The sequence below is a fragment of the Trachypithecus francoisi genome, unplaced genomic scaffold, assembly GCF_009764315.1.
Source record: "Trachypithecus francoisi isolate TF-2019V2 unplaced genomic scaffold, Tfra_2.0 Lachesis_group10, whole genome shotgun sequence".
NCBI classification, from domain to species: Eukaryota; Metazoa; Chordata; class Mammalia; order Primates; family Cercopithecidae; genus Trachypithecus; species Trachypithecus francoisi.
Genome location: NW_022681455.1, coordinates 36,043,196 through 36,057,112, shown reverse-complemented (window position 1 = coordinate 36,057,112; position 13,917 = coordinate 36,043,196). Strand labels below are relative to the sequence as shown.

The 13,917-nt window shown below is 38.4% G+C and overlaps 1 protein-coding gene across 5 annotated transcripts in view; it reads right to left on the bottom strand.

Moving 5' to 3' along the window:
* The window catches only part of MAPK14 (mitogen-activated protein kinase 14), an 86,823-nt gene that overhangs the window by 38,097 nt on the left and 34,809 nt on the right, over positions 1-13,917 (bottom strand). For all 5 annotated transcript variants that reach the window (XM_033216955.1, XM_033216957.1, XM_033216960.1 and 2 more), the window contains 3 exons: positions 1,812-1,923; positions 1,084-1,113; positions 706-753 (listed from right to left, as the gene is read on the bottom strand). In XM_033216955.1, coding sequence (XP_033072846.1) covers positions 706-753; positions 1,084-1,113; positions 1,812-1,923 — 190 coding nt within the window. The remainder of the gene's footprint in view (positions 1-705; positions 754-1,083; positions 1,114-1,811; positions 1,924-13,917) is intronic.

Genomic DNA, 13,917 nt, shown 5'->3' with positions numbered 1-13,917 from the left:
TAAAAATACAAAAATTAGCCAGGTGTGATGGCATGCACCTGTAATCCCAACTACTCAGGAGGCTGAGGCAGGAGAATTGTTTGAACCCGGGAGGCAGAGGGTGCCGTGTGCCAAGATCGCACCACTGCACTCTAGACCGCAACAGAGCAAGACTGCATCTCAAAAAAAAAAAGAAAAAAAAAGAAATGTTCTTTATCATAAATGTGATAGTTAAGTGGATACATAATTTTGCCAAAATGAAAATGGTGCGTTCTAATGTATGGAAATTATTTTTTTTTAAGTTAAAAAAAAAGAAATGGAACAAAACAAGTTCTAGAGCTGCTTGCTCTTTAGAAAAAATTAATTCACTTTTATTTGAATTATTTCGAGTGAGTGGGTTTCTGTCATTTCTCCTCTTAGAAATGTATTTAATCTAGTTATCACCTCTTTAAGATCGCTTACTTGATATTTGACTATTATCTTCCTTTATTATGAATATATTAAATTTATAATTTAACTTTATGTTAAAATAAAAACAAGTGATGCCACTTTCAGTGTCACTTAGCTTACTCAGAAATGGTTTAAATTTCAAAGTCTGGTAATAAAAATAATATGAATTTCGGATAGTCATGGCTCATAAATCTACTCCCTGTGAAAGTCTGCCTGCTTAGTCAAACATACAATCTCAAAGTAAAGCAAACAATGAATACTGTCTCTTCATTTTACCTTCAGCTCACAGTCTTCATTCACAGCTAGATTACTAGGTTTTAGGTCCTAGGAAGCAAATACAAGGAAGACAGGATCAACTTCATGATGCATGATCAATTTTCCCCCTACAGGTAATAATGAGGATCCAGACATAAAAGACTTCATCCAGCTATCAAAACACAATCTCCATCCTACAGTCAATATCTAGTCCAAGTTAGCTTTACATAGAACAAAACTACACAACTTCTTTCTTTAATCAGCCTAAACCTAGAGTAAAGTTGCAATCAATCAACATTTCAATGGCTAAAATAAGTTTAGATTAGGATCTTGGCTAAATGCCACTCTTCCACTCTCACCCCACTTCCCCAAAACAATGTAATCAGTCATAATACATACCCTGTGAATGATGTCAGCTGAATGTATATACTGCAAAAAAGAAAAAAAGTCAGTTACCTCCAACCTTCTATTGTCACATTATATAACGTATTTGCTGCACATTTTCATGAATCAGTAAGAACTGCTAGTGTTAACAGTAAGATTAGAAGTCAGCGTAAGTAACTCTCAGTATTGTATACATTTACCATAACTATAATTTCCACAGCCATTGACTCCACTCAGTTGAGCTTTTTATCTATTTTCTGGTAGGCACTCTGGAGCTCAATAAGGACTCAAAGCAGCTAAATATCAAAGACGGTTTAATTTTAAAACACTGTTTACCTGCCCCTCCAACAAATAAATTAGTCTTTCTTGAGGATTTTTTGAAAATCTCAACATTAGACTGACCAGATATTAGATCACATCAATAAATTATTGTTTAGATGTAAGAATGAAGAGTCCTCATCTTTCAGATGTGCATACTGAAGTATCTATGGGTAGTATCATACAATGTCTAGACTTGCTTTAAAATAATCCAGGGCTTGGGAAATACAAAAGAAACATGATTGGCCATATGTCAGTAACTGTTGTCACTGAGTGAACATGGCAGTTTATTGTACTATGACCTTTACTTGTGATTTTATGTGTTTGAATTTTCCGTAAGAAAAGGTGTTTACTTGTTTAAGCCCTAAAAGGAGGGGAGAAAGGCAGAATTCATTTTTAAAAATTATTACTTATATTATCTGTACCTTTAGACCTCGGAGAATTTGGTAGATAAGGAACTGAACATGGTCATCTGTAAGCTTCTGACATTTCACAATGTTGTTCAGATCTGCCCCCATGAGATGGGTCACCAGATACCTAGAAATTAGTGAAAAGTTACATAACAATGTAGAACCCCTAAGAAAGGTCTTATCTTCACAAGACTTTTCTAAGTTTTCTGTTTTTTTTGTTTTTGTTTTTTTTTTTTGAGAAGGAGTCTCACTCTGTTGCTAGACTGGAGTGCAATGGCGCAATCTCGGCTCACTGCACTCCACCTCCATCCCAGGTTCAAGCAATTCTCCTGCCTCAGCCTCCCGAGTAGCTGGAACTCCAGGTGCCTGCCAACACGCCCAGCTAATTTTTGTATTTTTAGTGGAGACAAGGTTTCACTGTGTTAGCCAAGATGATCTCGATCTCCTGACCTCATGATCCACCCACCTCAGCCTCCCAAAGTGCTGGGATTACAGGCATGAGCTACTGCACCAGGCCCGACTTTTCTAAGTTTTTAAAGGAAGGCCACCCTTCCCTTAAAATGGTAGCTGTACCACGATGACAGCTAAAAGTTAAAAACTACTTGTTTTTTGGGGGAAGGGGCACCTCCTTACCTCATTTTCAACATCGCTATTCTTTTACTTTTCTTTTTTTAGAGACAGGGTCATGCTCTGTCATGCAGTAGAGCAAATCATAGTAACTCACTGCAACCTCAAATTCCTGGGCTCAAGCAATCCTCCTACTTCAGCCTCCCGAGTAGCTAGGACTAAAGGTGTGCACCACCACGCACAGCTAATTTTTTGAAATTTTTCTGTAGAGATGGGGTCTCACTATGTTGCTCAGGCTGGGCTCTTAACTCTTGGTATTGGTCTCAGGTGATCCTCCCAATTCAGCCTCCCAACATTACTATTCTAACTTTAACTACCTGCCATCTATTCTAAACATTTACATACTTATTCCTACTTGACATATCTTTTTTCAGGTTATTTCAAGAGAAAAGAAAACAGGCCAAGCTTTGTGGCTCACACCTATAATCTTAACACTCTGGGAGGCTGAGGCAGGAGTTTGAGATCAGCCTGGGCAACATAGGGAAACCCCGTCTCTACAAAAAATAAAAAATAAATAAAAAAATAAAAAAGCAAGGGTAGGGATTAGAAAGATACATGTGTCAGTATCAGTTTTCTTAAAAATACTATTCTTGCATGACAAATATACCGTATAACTTAGTGCATGGCTATAATTAAGTATCTTGTAGTTTTAAATCCACCAGTACATTTTCACCTTATTATAAGCCTTCCATGTTATAGGTTCTAAAATAGGAGTATTTTTTGATTTTCAAACTATAATTTTTTTTCAGGAACGACTAGTGAAAGGATTTTGTTCATTGACAATATTCCTGCATTTACCTTAAAAGAAGGAGGAACATGTTTTATCTGGAGGCAAGATGAGGCATTCCAGGATTTCTCCTCACAGGTGTGGTGCTGGTTATTAATCCCATCTTTATGTGGTAAGATTAGGGAATGATTACATTCAAGTCCAACAGGTTCACCACACATATTCTAGACACAATGTCTTAAGCCACTCATTACTGTATTACGCAGTTATGGAAACATAAAAAGTAGATCGGTACTAAAAAGGCTGAATTTTTTTTTTTTTCTTGAGACAGAGTCTTGCTCTGTCGCCCAGGCTGGAGTGCAGTGGCACAATCTCGGCTCACTGCAATCTCCACCTCCCAGGATCAAGCGATTCTCGTGCCTCAGCCTCCCGAGCAGCTGGGATTACAGGTACGCACCACTGTGCGTGGCTAATTTTTTTGTATTTTTAGTAGAGGCAGGGTTTCACCATGTTGGCCAGGCTGGTCTCGAACTCCTGACCTCAAGTGATCCGCCCACCACAGCCTCCCAAAGTGCTGGGATTAGAGGCATGAGCTACTGTGCCCGGCTAAGAGACTGAATTTTTAAAAATATGTGTAAGTTTTATTTACTGTCTAAGATTCATTCCTATTCCTAAGGTTGGGTAATAATATATATCACCTGAGCTATAAAGAATGCTGATTTCATTTCATTTCTATTTTCATTTTTTATGAATTTTGGAGGGAATAAAGCAGGTCAGTAATTTAGATCTATTATTAATGTATTATAAGAATAAACGTGTGTGTGTGACCTCTCCATATACCTACACACACAACTCCAAGAGGAATGGAATTTTTTTTCTCTATCATAATTTCCCTGTAGGGCTGCCATGGTTAGTTCTCAATTTCATGGAGATCAACAGGACCTAATCTAGTTGTAACCTTAAGATTTTAGCATTTCATATTTTTAAAACTTACATGTTTATATTGCCTTGAGGAAAGAGTAGACTCTAAATGTAATTTAATAAGTAAATGAGATTGAAACGTTTTAAGAAATGTTCCAATCTCAACATAACATAACCAAAGATACTAACTAGCACTTATTCTGTGCCCAGCACTGCAGTAAGCAGTTTATTATGTCCATAACTCATATACTCCTCCCAATAACTCTGTGAGATAATGTCCATTAGTGTTCCCATTTCACTGACAAGGAAACAGAGACAGAACAAGGATAAGCCATCTACTGAAGGTCAAAAAGAGTCGTAATGTCAGGAGTTGAATCTAAAACTAACTGACCCCACAGACCATGATCTTAATCACAGCACATATTCTTCCAACAATTCTTTCAGCTGATACAAAATTTACATCAAGGGAATGACCTTTTTAAAAAGGTCACAATAACTAGTGAAGCAATATGTCTGAATAATTTCCTTAATAATTCTCAATACTGTATTTACTATCAAAGTTAATCTTAACTAATAAAGAAGGCTGGCAAGAACATAGCAATATTCTGTCCTAATCACAGTTACTTATTTTTTAACCCTAAATTGATGCATAAGCTGAGGAAGACAGAATCCAATTTCAGTCTTATAAGACTACTTTGCACATAATTATATTTTTTGACATTGGAAAATAAGAGGGTTATTCTTTCAACTTTTCTAAATAATTTTATGGAGAAGAGACAAACATAACTTATCTTTAAATAAAACCTAAAAGTCCTAACTAATATGCCTGAGCTAGTTCACAAAGGTTAGGCACAATTACTCATGAAATCATAGCAACTTCAAGTACAACTATTGTGTTTAAATGGTTATCAGTGACTTAAGAAATCTTAGGCAGCCAGAGGACCACCGACCGCATGGCCCGAGAGAGAGACAGTGCGCTTTTAGTTAGAACATTTTACCACGATGTAATTTCTCTCAAACCCTTTCCCCCTCAGAGACCACATCCATTTTATCACCAAAATTTAGAGCAAGGGTGAGACTGCCAAGACATTATGTAAGTTTGTAAGATTAAACACTCTATATAGTAATAACTACCAGGCATTACTACTAAGCTACAATGAAATAAACTGAAAGGCATTATTTATGGCAGAAGTGTCTTACAGGAACTTACATAATCACTATACTTGTTTCCAGGAGGCCCAAAGACCAATCCATGACCACCAACTGTTACATTCTAACTCCCATATAGAAAGATTTTCAAAATAAGTCTTGCAACAGAGGACAAAAGCCAGCATCATACAAAGTTGCTGACTGTTTATGGAAGACGCACCAACTTCTAAAAATAATGAACAGGATGGGGGGCAAGGAATATAGATGAGCACATTTTAAGTAAGTACATTCCAAAAGAGGCATTAATGGAGAATCACATAATTTCTACAGTATTTGTTTCTGGAAAGCATAGTCAATTACGTTTTAAAGACATGCCTAATATTGTCAATGTATATAACACCTAAAGTAAATTAAGGAAGGTCAGACTTGAGTATGGTTGGAAAGCTATCTAGTTCTCACATCTTTACAAAGGAATTAAGTAAGTTGGACTTTATTAGGCTAAAAGCTGAAAACAGAACTTCATGGACTGATACAAATCTTGTTTTTCACTTTCCTTGTGAAGTCGGTCTTCTTTAAATTTAATCAAAGTATAGAGATCAAAAATCACATTTCTCAAAGTGACTCCTGTGAGTAAAATGTACTGTGACAGCAAGAAGGAAGAACTCTGTCATAAATGCTTTTCAGTACTCTAGACAGCACTCCATTCTACAGCTTCATTTATACTTCTTGGATAATATCCAATTGTTAAGACCAGTACCACCGTCCCTGCCCTCTTTCTCCCCACCCCCCACTTTTTAAAGCACAGAACAATCAGAAAGAACCTATGTAAAGGCCAGGCGTGGTGGCTCACGCCTGTAATCTCAGCACTTTGGGAGGCTAAGGCGGGCAGATCACAAGGTCAGGATATTGAGACCATCCTGGCTAACATGGTGAAACCCTGTCTCTACTAAAAATACAAAAAAATTAGACGGGCGTGGTGGCAGGCGCCTGTAGTCCTAGCTACTCAGGAGGCTGAGGCAGGAGAATGGTGTGAACCCGGGAGGTGGAGCTTGCAGTGAGCTGAGATCATGCCACTGCACTCCAGCCTGGGTGACAGAGTGAGACTCCGTCTCAAAAAAAATAAAATAAAAACAACAAAAAAGAAAGAACCTTTGTAGGAAAAACTCTTCTATATCTGTATCTATAGACTGGCATGTCTTACCACTATCAGTCCTACTCAAAGAAATTATCAAAAGGCAAAAAAAAAAAAAAAATTATTCCATATTTAACAGAGTGCTTACAACAATCACAGGTATTGACAATTTGTAAGCACAACCTTCTGCAACTCACCTAGTGATCCCTGGGACTTACTACAGTCTATTCTCAACACAGGGGAAGAGTGATTCTTTAGAAATAAAAATCAGATCAGGGCATTCCTTCCTCAAAAGGCTCCCTATTTTACTGAGAGTAAAACACAAAATTCCTTTCAATGGCAGAGAAAGCCCTACCTAATCCAGTACACTGCCCCCAATTATGTCTCTCATTATTTCATAGTCTACATCTCTCTCCCTTGCTCTTAGCTCCACATTGGCCTCCTTGCTCCAGTTCCAATATATCATGCAGTCTGCCTCAGGACCTTAGCACTGACTGCCTCTTCTGCCTGGAATGCTCTTTCCCTAGATATCCCCAGGTCTAATTCCTCTGCTTCTTCACATTTTTGCTCAAAATTCATCTCAATAAGGCCTATCCTTACTCCATTTAAAATTCCATCTTCCCCCCATCCTTGTACTCCTAATTCCCCTTTCCTGTTCTACCTTTTCTTTTTAGTTATAGCATTATTGTCTGCTAACAGACTATGTAATTTCCTTTTTTATATGCTCACTGTTGTTTATTGTTATCTACTTGTACAATGTTCATGGAGGGCAGGGTTATTTTTTGTTCCCTGTAGTATCTAAAGTACCGAGAACAGTGTCGGATAGATAGTAGGCACTCAATTACCACTGAACGACTCAGGACAACTCATACAGCACTACTAGTAAGACAAGACAAGGGCTCATTTTATTGAAATATGTGTGCCAAAGGTCTTCTCTGTTAAGCAGACCAGACTGTTCTAATTTAGGGGTAAAAGAACCATTCAGCAGCCAAGTAGGCAGCTTAGTGGGCTTATTTCACAACAAACTATTCTCACTTGAAGCAAAGATTACTAAAAGATGCCCTCTACATTACCTGCATCAATGAAACTAGACTCAATATTTTAACATACAGTCTACATTACAGGATGAAAACAAAAAAGCTAGTCAAAGGAGAGAGCACTGAGCATGCTTTCAGACAACCAAATCCTCAACCAGTTATAAAACAGTGACAGTGCAGTCATTCATTCATTCTATCACTCCATCAACAAATATGTATTTCTGGGCCCTGGGGATGCAGCAGTGGGAAAGGCAGATACAGCATTTAGATGAAAGGAAGGCACATATGAATACATAATCATAATAAAAGGACATATGGTGCTGGAGAACACACAGGAGAGGGTCCCAGTGCAGACTTAGGAAGGAGTGAATTAGAGAGAGATTGCTGAAGGACTCAAACTCTAAGCTAGGCCTTGAAGCTTCTTTACCTTTTAAAACTAGCTAATCTGAGAAAAAAGTGGCATCTTACTGATCATGTCAAGCAAAAACTGAATGATATTTTCTTAAGAGATATGTAACTTATTTAGATTTCCAACGTGAGTTTGTAAAAACATCTACAAGGAGTTTCACCACCCACCATCTCCATTTCAGCAGACCTCTCTGATAAAAAAAATAAATTGTAAACACAAATGTTAATAGTTAACTCATTCATCTTTTTCCTAGACCACTTCTCTTCCTGTGTTCACTAACTTGAGCACTTAGCCTAGTTTCAAGCAACTAGGCTAGGTATTTCTTTCAGCATTATTTCCAAAAATACCACGTTTAGTAGCTAAATTAGGAAATAACCTGTAAGTCCAAGCAACCGGGCTAGGTATTTCTTTCGGCATTATTTCCAAAAAGATCATGTTTATTAGCTAAATTAGGAATAACCCTAAACATACACATATGCGCACACACACACCCAGAATTCATTAATGCACAATTTTCATCCAAGTACAAAAGAAGAATCAATAGTTATTTTCATTTAATACTCTCCATTCCATACAAATCTCTTTTCTGTATACTTTACATATTTCCTTCATTCTCTGTCTGGAATAAATTTCAGCTTCCACATCCTATCCCTGTTTGCTTCTTCGGACAGTTATTACTTTCTTTAGAGGCTTTTCTCCACTAAGCTTCTCTAATATTCTGAGTTCATGCAGCACCCTGTAAGTTGTCTAGACATTACAGATTTGACTCACCCCTTCAGTTATTTTAGGTAAGCATTTCTTAATAAGAAATGCCTCATTTCTTTAATAAGATCATAGCAATTGGAAAATGAGACAGGCCCTTAGTTTCGGCATCTTACATAGAACTTAACACAGTATTTACTCAATAAGGGGGAGCAGACTTTCAAATAATAATCATAGCCTTAGATCAGAAAAATGTGATGAGAAATAGGTTTAGAGCCAAAAGACCAGGGAGAGATGCAATTTTGTATGTGATATTATACAATTAAGTTCATCTCTCTCAACCTCAGTTCCCTCATCTGAAAATTAGAGATAATATCATCTATTTCACAGGGTTGTTGTGTCAAATGAGATTATGTGAAAGCCCTTTCTACCCTACAAGATGTTACTGAAAAAAAGAAAGCTGGTGTTACAGAATTGCTCACCCACATGTTTTGTCAGTTTCACTCACAAGCATAAGACTCTGTTTTTAAAGAAAGGACATAGTTGTAATGTTGGCAAGAAGTCAAACCAAAAGAAATGCAAGTCACATATTCACAACGAGAAGCATCATTACAAAAATTTTAGTTCCCAGAAGTCTTAAATCCATTTCAGATTTTCAACTAGTATGCTCATCCAAAATATTTCCTAATGTGTTAAGGATCCAGAAGAAAACTGCCTCTGGTAAAATGATATCTTTTTATCACACACTATGGAATGTGTTTGTGTGGGGAGGCAGGGGGAGAGAGTTGTAACTATGTCATCCCACATAAAAATAAAACCTTTCATCCTTTTTCCAATCCCATTTCCAGTTCCCAGTACCCTTTGATCTCTTCTCTAAAGCAACCACCTCAATGAGGCTTAGCTTATAAAGCCCCAAAGATCTAGTCCCTCCCCATTCCAGCTTCATCTTTTGCAATATACACCTCTACTCCCACCAAACACAAACACACACACACACACACACACACACCTCTTCTGCCCTCAGCTCCCTCTCTTAGCCCCTGGATGAACTTGCACTTTCCCCACCTTTCCAACTCTCCTTCATCCCTTAAGCCCTCTATGTATACATCTTTTTTGCAGAGGCTTTCCTGAAGACACTCCATGTCTGGCTTAGGTGGCCATACTATGCAGTCCTTTAGCACTCTATGCCTGCCCTATAATGGCAATTCTTGTGTTCACCTGTTTAACAAACAATAGAGTGCATGTTACTGTTCTAAGTGCTAATGATTCAGCAATGAGGAAAACAAACTCCATGCTCCAACAGAACTTACAAACAGAGGGAGAAGACAGACAATAACAAAATTTGCTAAGAACAAAGCAGGGTAAGGGGTAAACAGTGACAGCAGGGGTACTATTTCAGTTAGAGTGGTAACAAAAGAAGAACTTCTAATGAGAAGACCCTTGGGTAGAGTCCTGAAGGAAAGGAGACAGTCATGTAGGTATGTGGGGAAACAGTTTCATGGCAATAACAGAAACTGGTGCAAAGGTCTTATTGCAAATGTGGTTGTCTGTACTCAACCAAAGAACAAGAGGCCAGAGTGACTGGGGTGGAGACAGAGTGGAAAGAGGACTAGGTGAGGTTAGATTAGAGAGTACGCAGGAGACCAACTCGTGTAGGACATTTTAGATCTTACCATATGGTATTTTGTTTGATCATTTACACTGTTCTTCTCTCCCATTAAGAGCCTCAACTCTTATTTATTGCTATATTCCTCAGAGACTATTACTGTGCCTAGCATAAGGTATTCAAATATTTACTGAACATCATCAGGTTAAAATGTAAATCTAGAAATTTCCTTTACCAATCAGTGTTTTCAGCAACTTTTACATTGAAATAAAAAGCTAAACGTATTAGTTGAGCAATCATTGTCAGTAGGTGGAAGAAGTGATCTCTCCTCATTGGTTTTCACTAAAACAAGGGCTGCTGATTAGCCTTGTTGTAGGTCTTCTGCTCTACCACGGTAGAATCCAAAACCCCACTTCCATTTCCCTCTTGAAGAATGAAGCAGAGATAAGGAATTCAGTGTAAGAAACCTGGGATGGGAACTTGTAAAATAAAAGAAAAAGTATCAGAAGACTAATTTCCACTTACGACAATTCAGTTTCCATGAAATTTGAGGAAATAGTTCCCAGGAGGAATTAAAAAATTCTTCACTGCCTACTATGCTTGTGCAAAGAACCACTACAGTTAAGAAAAGGTGGGGGCATGGTGGCTTATATCTGTAATCCCAGCATTTTGGGAGACCAAGGTGGGAGGACTGGTTGAGTCAAGGAGTTCAAGAACAACCAAGGCAACATGTTTACAAAAAAATAAAAATAGCTTAGTCTAGTGGTGTGAGCCTGTAGACCACCTACAAAAGGAAAACACACACACACACACACACACACCACACACACACACACCTCTTCTGCCCTCAGCTCCCTCTCTTAGCCCCTGGATGAACTTGCACTTTCCCCACCTTTCCAACTCTCCTTCATCCCTTAAGCCCTCTATGTATACATCTTTTTTGCAGAGGCTTTCCTGAAGACACTCCATGTCTGGCTTAGGTGGCCATACTATGCAGTCCTTTAGCACTCTATGCCTGCCCTATAATGGCAATTCTTGTGTTCACCTGTTTAACAAACAATAGAGTGCATGTTACTGTTCTAAGTGCTAATGATTCAGCAATGAGGAAAACAAACTCCATGCTCCAACAGAACTTACAAACAGAGGGAGAAGACAGACAATAACAAAATTTGCTAAGAACAAAGCAGGGTAAGGGGTAAACAGTGACAGCAGGGGTACTATTTCAGTTAGAGTGGTAACAAAAGAAGAACTTCTAATGAGAAGACCCTTGGGTAGAGTCCTGAAGGAAAGGAGACAGTCATGTAGGTATGTGGGGAAACAGTTTCATGGCAATAACAGAAACTGGTGCAAAGGTCTTATTGCAAATGTGGTTGTCTGTACTCAACCAAAGAACAAGAGGCCAGAGTGACTGGGGTGGAGACAGAGTGGAAAGAGGACTAGGTGAGGTTAGATTAGAGAGTACGCAGGAGACCAACTCGTGTAGGACATTTTAGATCTTACCATATGGTATTTTGTTTGATCATTTACACTGTTCTTCTCTCCCATTAAGAGCCTCAACTCTTATTTATTGCTATATTCCTCAGAGACTATTACTGTGCCTAGCATAAGGTATTCAAATATTTACTGAACATCATCAGGTTAAAATGTAAATCTAGAAATTTCCTTTACCAATTCAGTGTTTTCAGCAACTTTTACATTGAAATAAAAAGCTAAACGTATTAGTTGAGCAATCATTGTCAGTAGGTGGAAGAAGTGATCTCTCCTCATTGGTTTTCACTAAAACAAGGGCTGCTGATTAGCCTTGTTGTAGGTCTTCTGCTCTACCACGGTAGAATCCAAAACCCCACTTCCATTTCCCTCTTGAAGAATGAAGCAGAGATAAGGAATTCAGTGTAAGAAACCTGGGATGGGAACTTGTAAAATAAAAGAAAAAGTATCAGAAGACTAATTTCCACTTACGACAATTCAGTTTCCATGAAATTTGAGGAAATAGTTCCCAGGAGGAATTAAAAAATTCTTCACTGCCTACTATGCTTGTGCAAAGAACCACTACAGTTAAGAAAAGGTGGGGGCATGGTGGCTTATATCTGTAATCCCAGCATTTTGGGAGACCAAGGTGGGAGGACTGGTTGAGTCAAGGAGTTCAAGAACAACCAAGGCAACATGTTTACAAAAAAATAAAAATAGCTTAGTCTAGTGGTGTGAGCCTGTAGACCCACCTACAAAAGGAAAACACACACACACACACACACACACACACACACACAGAAAAGGCAATACTGTAATAATACTAAATTACAGCTTGCTCTGGTGTTAGGTTCAAATATTGGCTATTTAAGATTTTTGCATTTCTACTGGTAACATTTGCTGCATACACAGGAATATATATGCATGTAGTCTCTTGCCAAACATTACTATCAAGAAGCCAACAGAGAGGCCCAAATGATTTCCAATCATTTAAGAAATCTAGATGTACTGTATCTTTACAAAATGTTGCCATCTGTACAACCATATCCTATGGCGGTCAAGAGCAACTCAGTATATCCATCTTTTAGCACTACACATTTTCCAAAAATAATCTCCATCTGTTAGATTCAGTAACTGCAGTAACTGTATATTGTCCCTAATGTTCAAAATGCACTACCTATTGTTCCTTTCTCAAAGGTATAGTCTTCATTTATAAGAATTACAATTTAAAACATAGCAAAAATCTGAAGTAGTCATGTACCACAAAACAATGTTTCAGTCAACAGTGGACCACGTATATTACTCTGTCACCCAGGATGGAATGCAGTGGCGCAATCATAGTTCAATAAAACCGCCGCCTCTGGGCTCAAGTGATCCTCCCACCTCAGACTCCCCAGTAGCTGGACTACAGGCATGCACCACCATGCTCGGTTAATTTTTAAAATTTTTTTGTAGAGAAGGGGTTTCCCTATGTTGCTCAGGCTGGTCTCCAGCTCTTGGGCTTAAGTGATGTGCCCACCTTGGCTTCCCAAAGTGCTGGGATTACAGGAGTGAGCCACTAAGCCTGGCCTATAGTACTGTATTTTTACTGTATGTTTTCTATGCTTAGTTATGTTTAGATACATAAATACATAGCATCATGTTACAGTTACCTATGGTATCCAGTACAGTAACATGCTGTGCAGGTTTGTAGCGTAGGAGCAACAAGATAAACCATATAGACTAGGTGTGCAGATTATACCATCTAGGTTTGTGGAAGTACACTCCGTGATGTCTGCACAATGACAAAATCACCTAATGACATATTCCTCAGAACACATCCCAGTCATTAACTGATGCATGGCTGTATATAAATTAAAAGTGCTAACCGAAACATAAAGGCACAAATACATGTACCACATGATTAAAAGTCAACTGTAGGCCAGGCGCGGTGGCTCACACCTATAATCCCAGCATTTTGGGAGGCTGAGGTGGGCAGATCACTTGAGGTCAAGAGTTCATGACCAGTCTGGCCATTATGGTGAAATTTCATCTCTACTAAAAATACAAAAATTAGCTAGGCGTGGTGGTGTGTACCTGTAATCCCAGCTACTTGTGAGGCTGAGGTAGGAGAATCACTTGAACCTGGGAGGCAGAGGTTGCAGCGAGCTAAGATCGTGCCACTGCACTCCAGCCTGGGTGACAGAGAGAAACTGCCTCAAAAAAAAAAAAAGAAAAGGAAAGAAAAGAAAAAAATCAACTGTAAATCTGAAAGTAATTAGAGATTTTGCTAATTAGCATTTAAAAATTTGTGTTCAAATTATAGCCTACTCTAAACAGGCAGCTTGTAGAACCACTCTAGCCT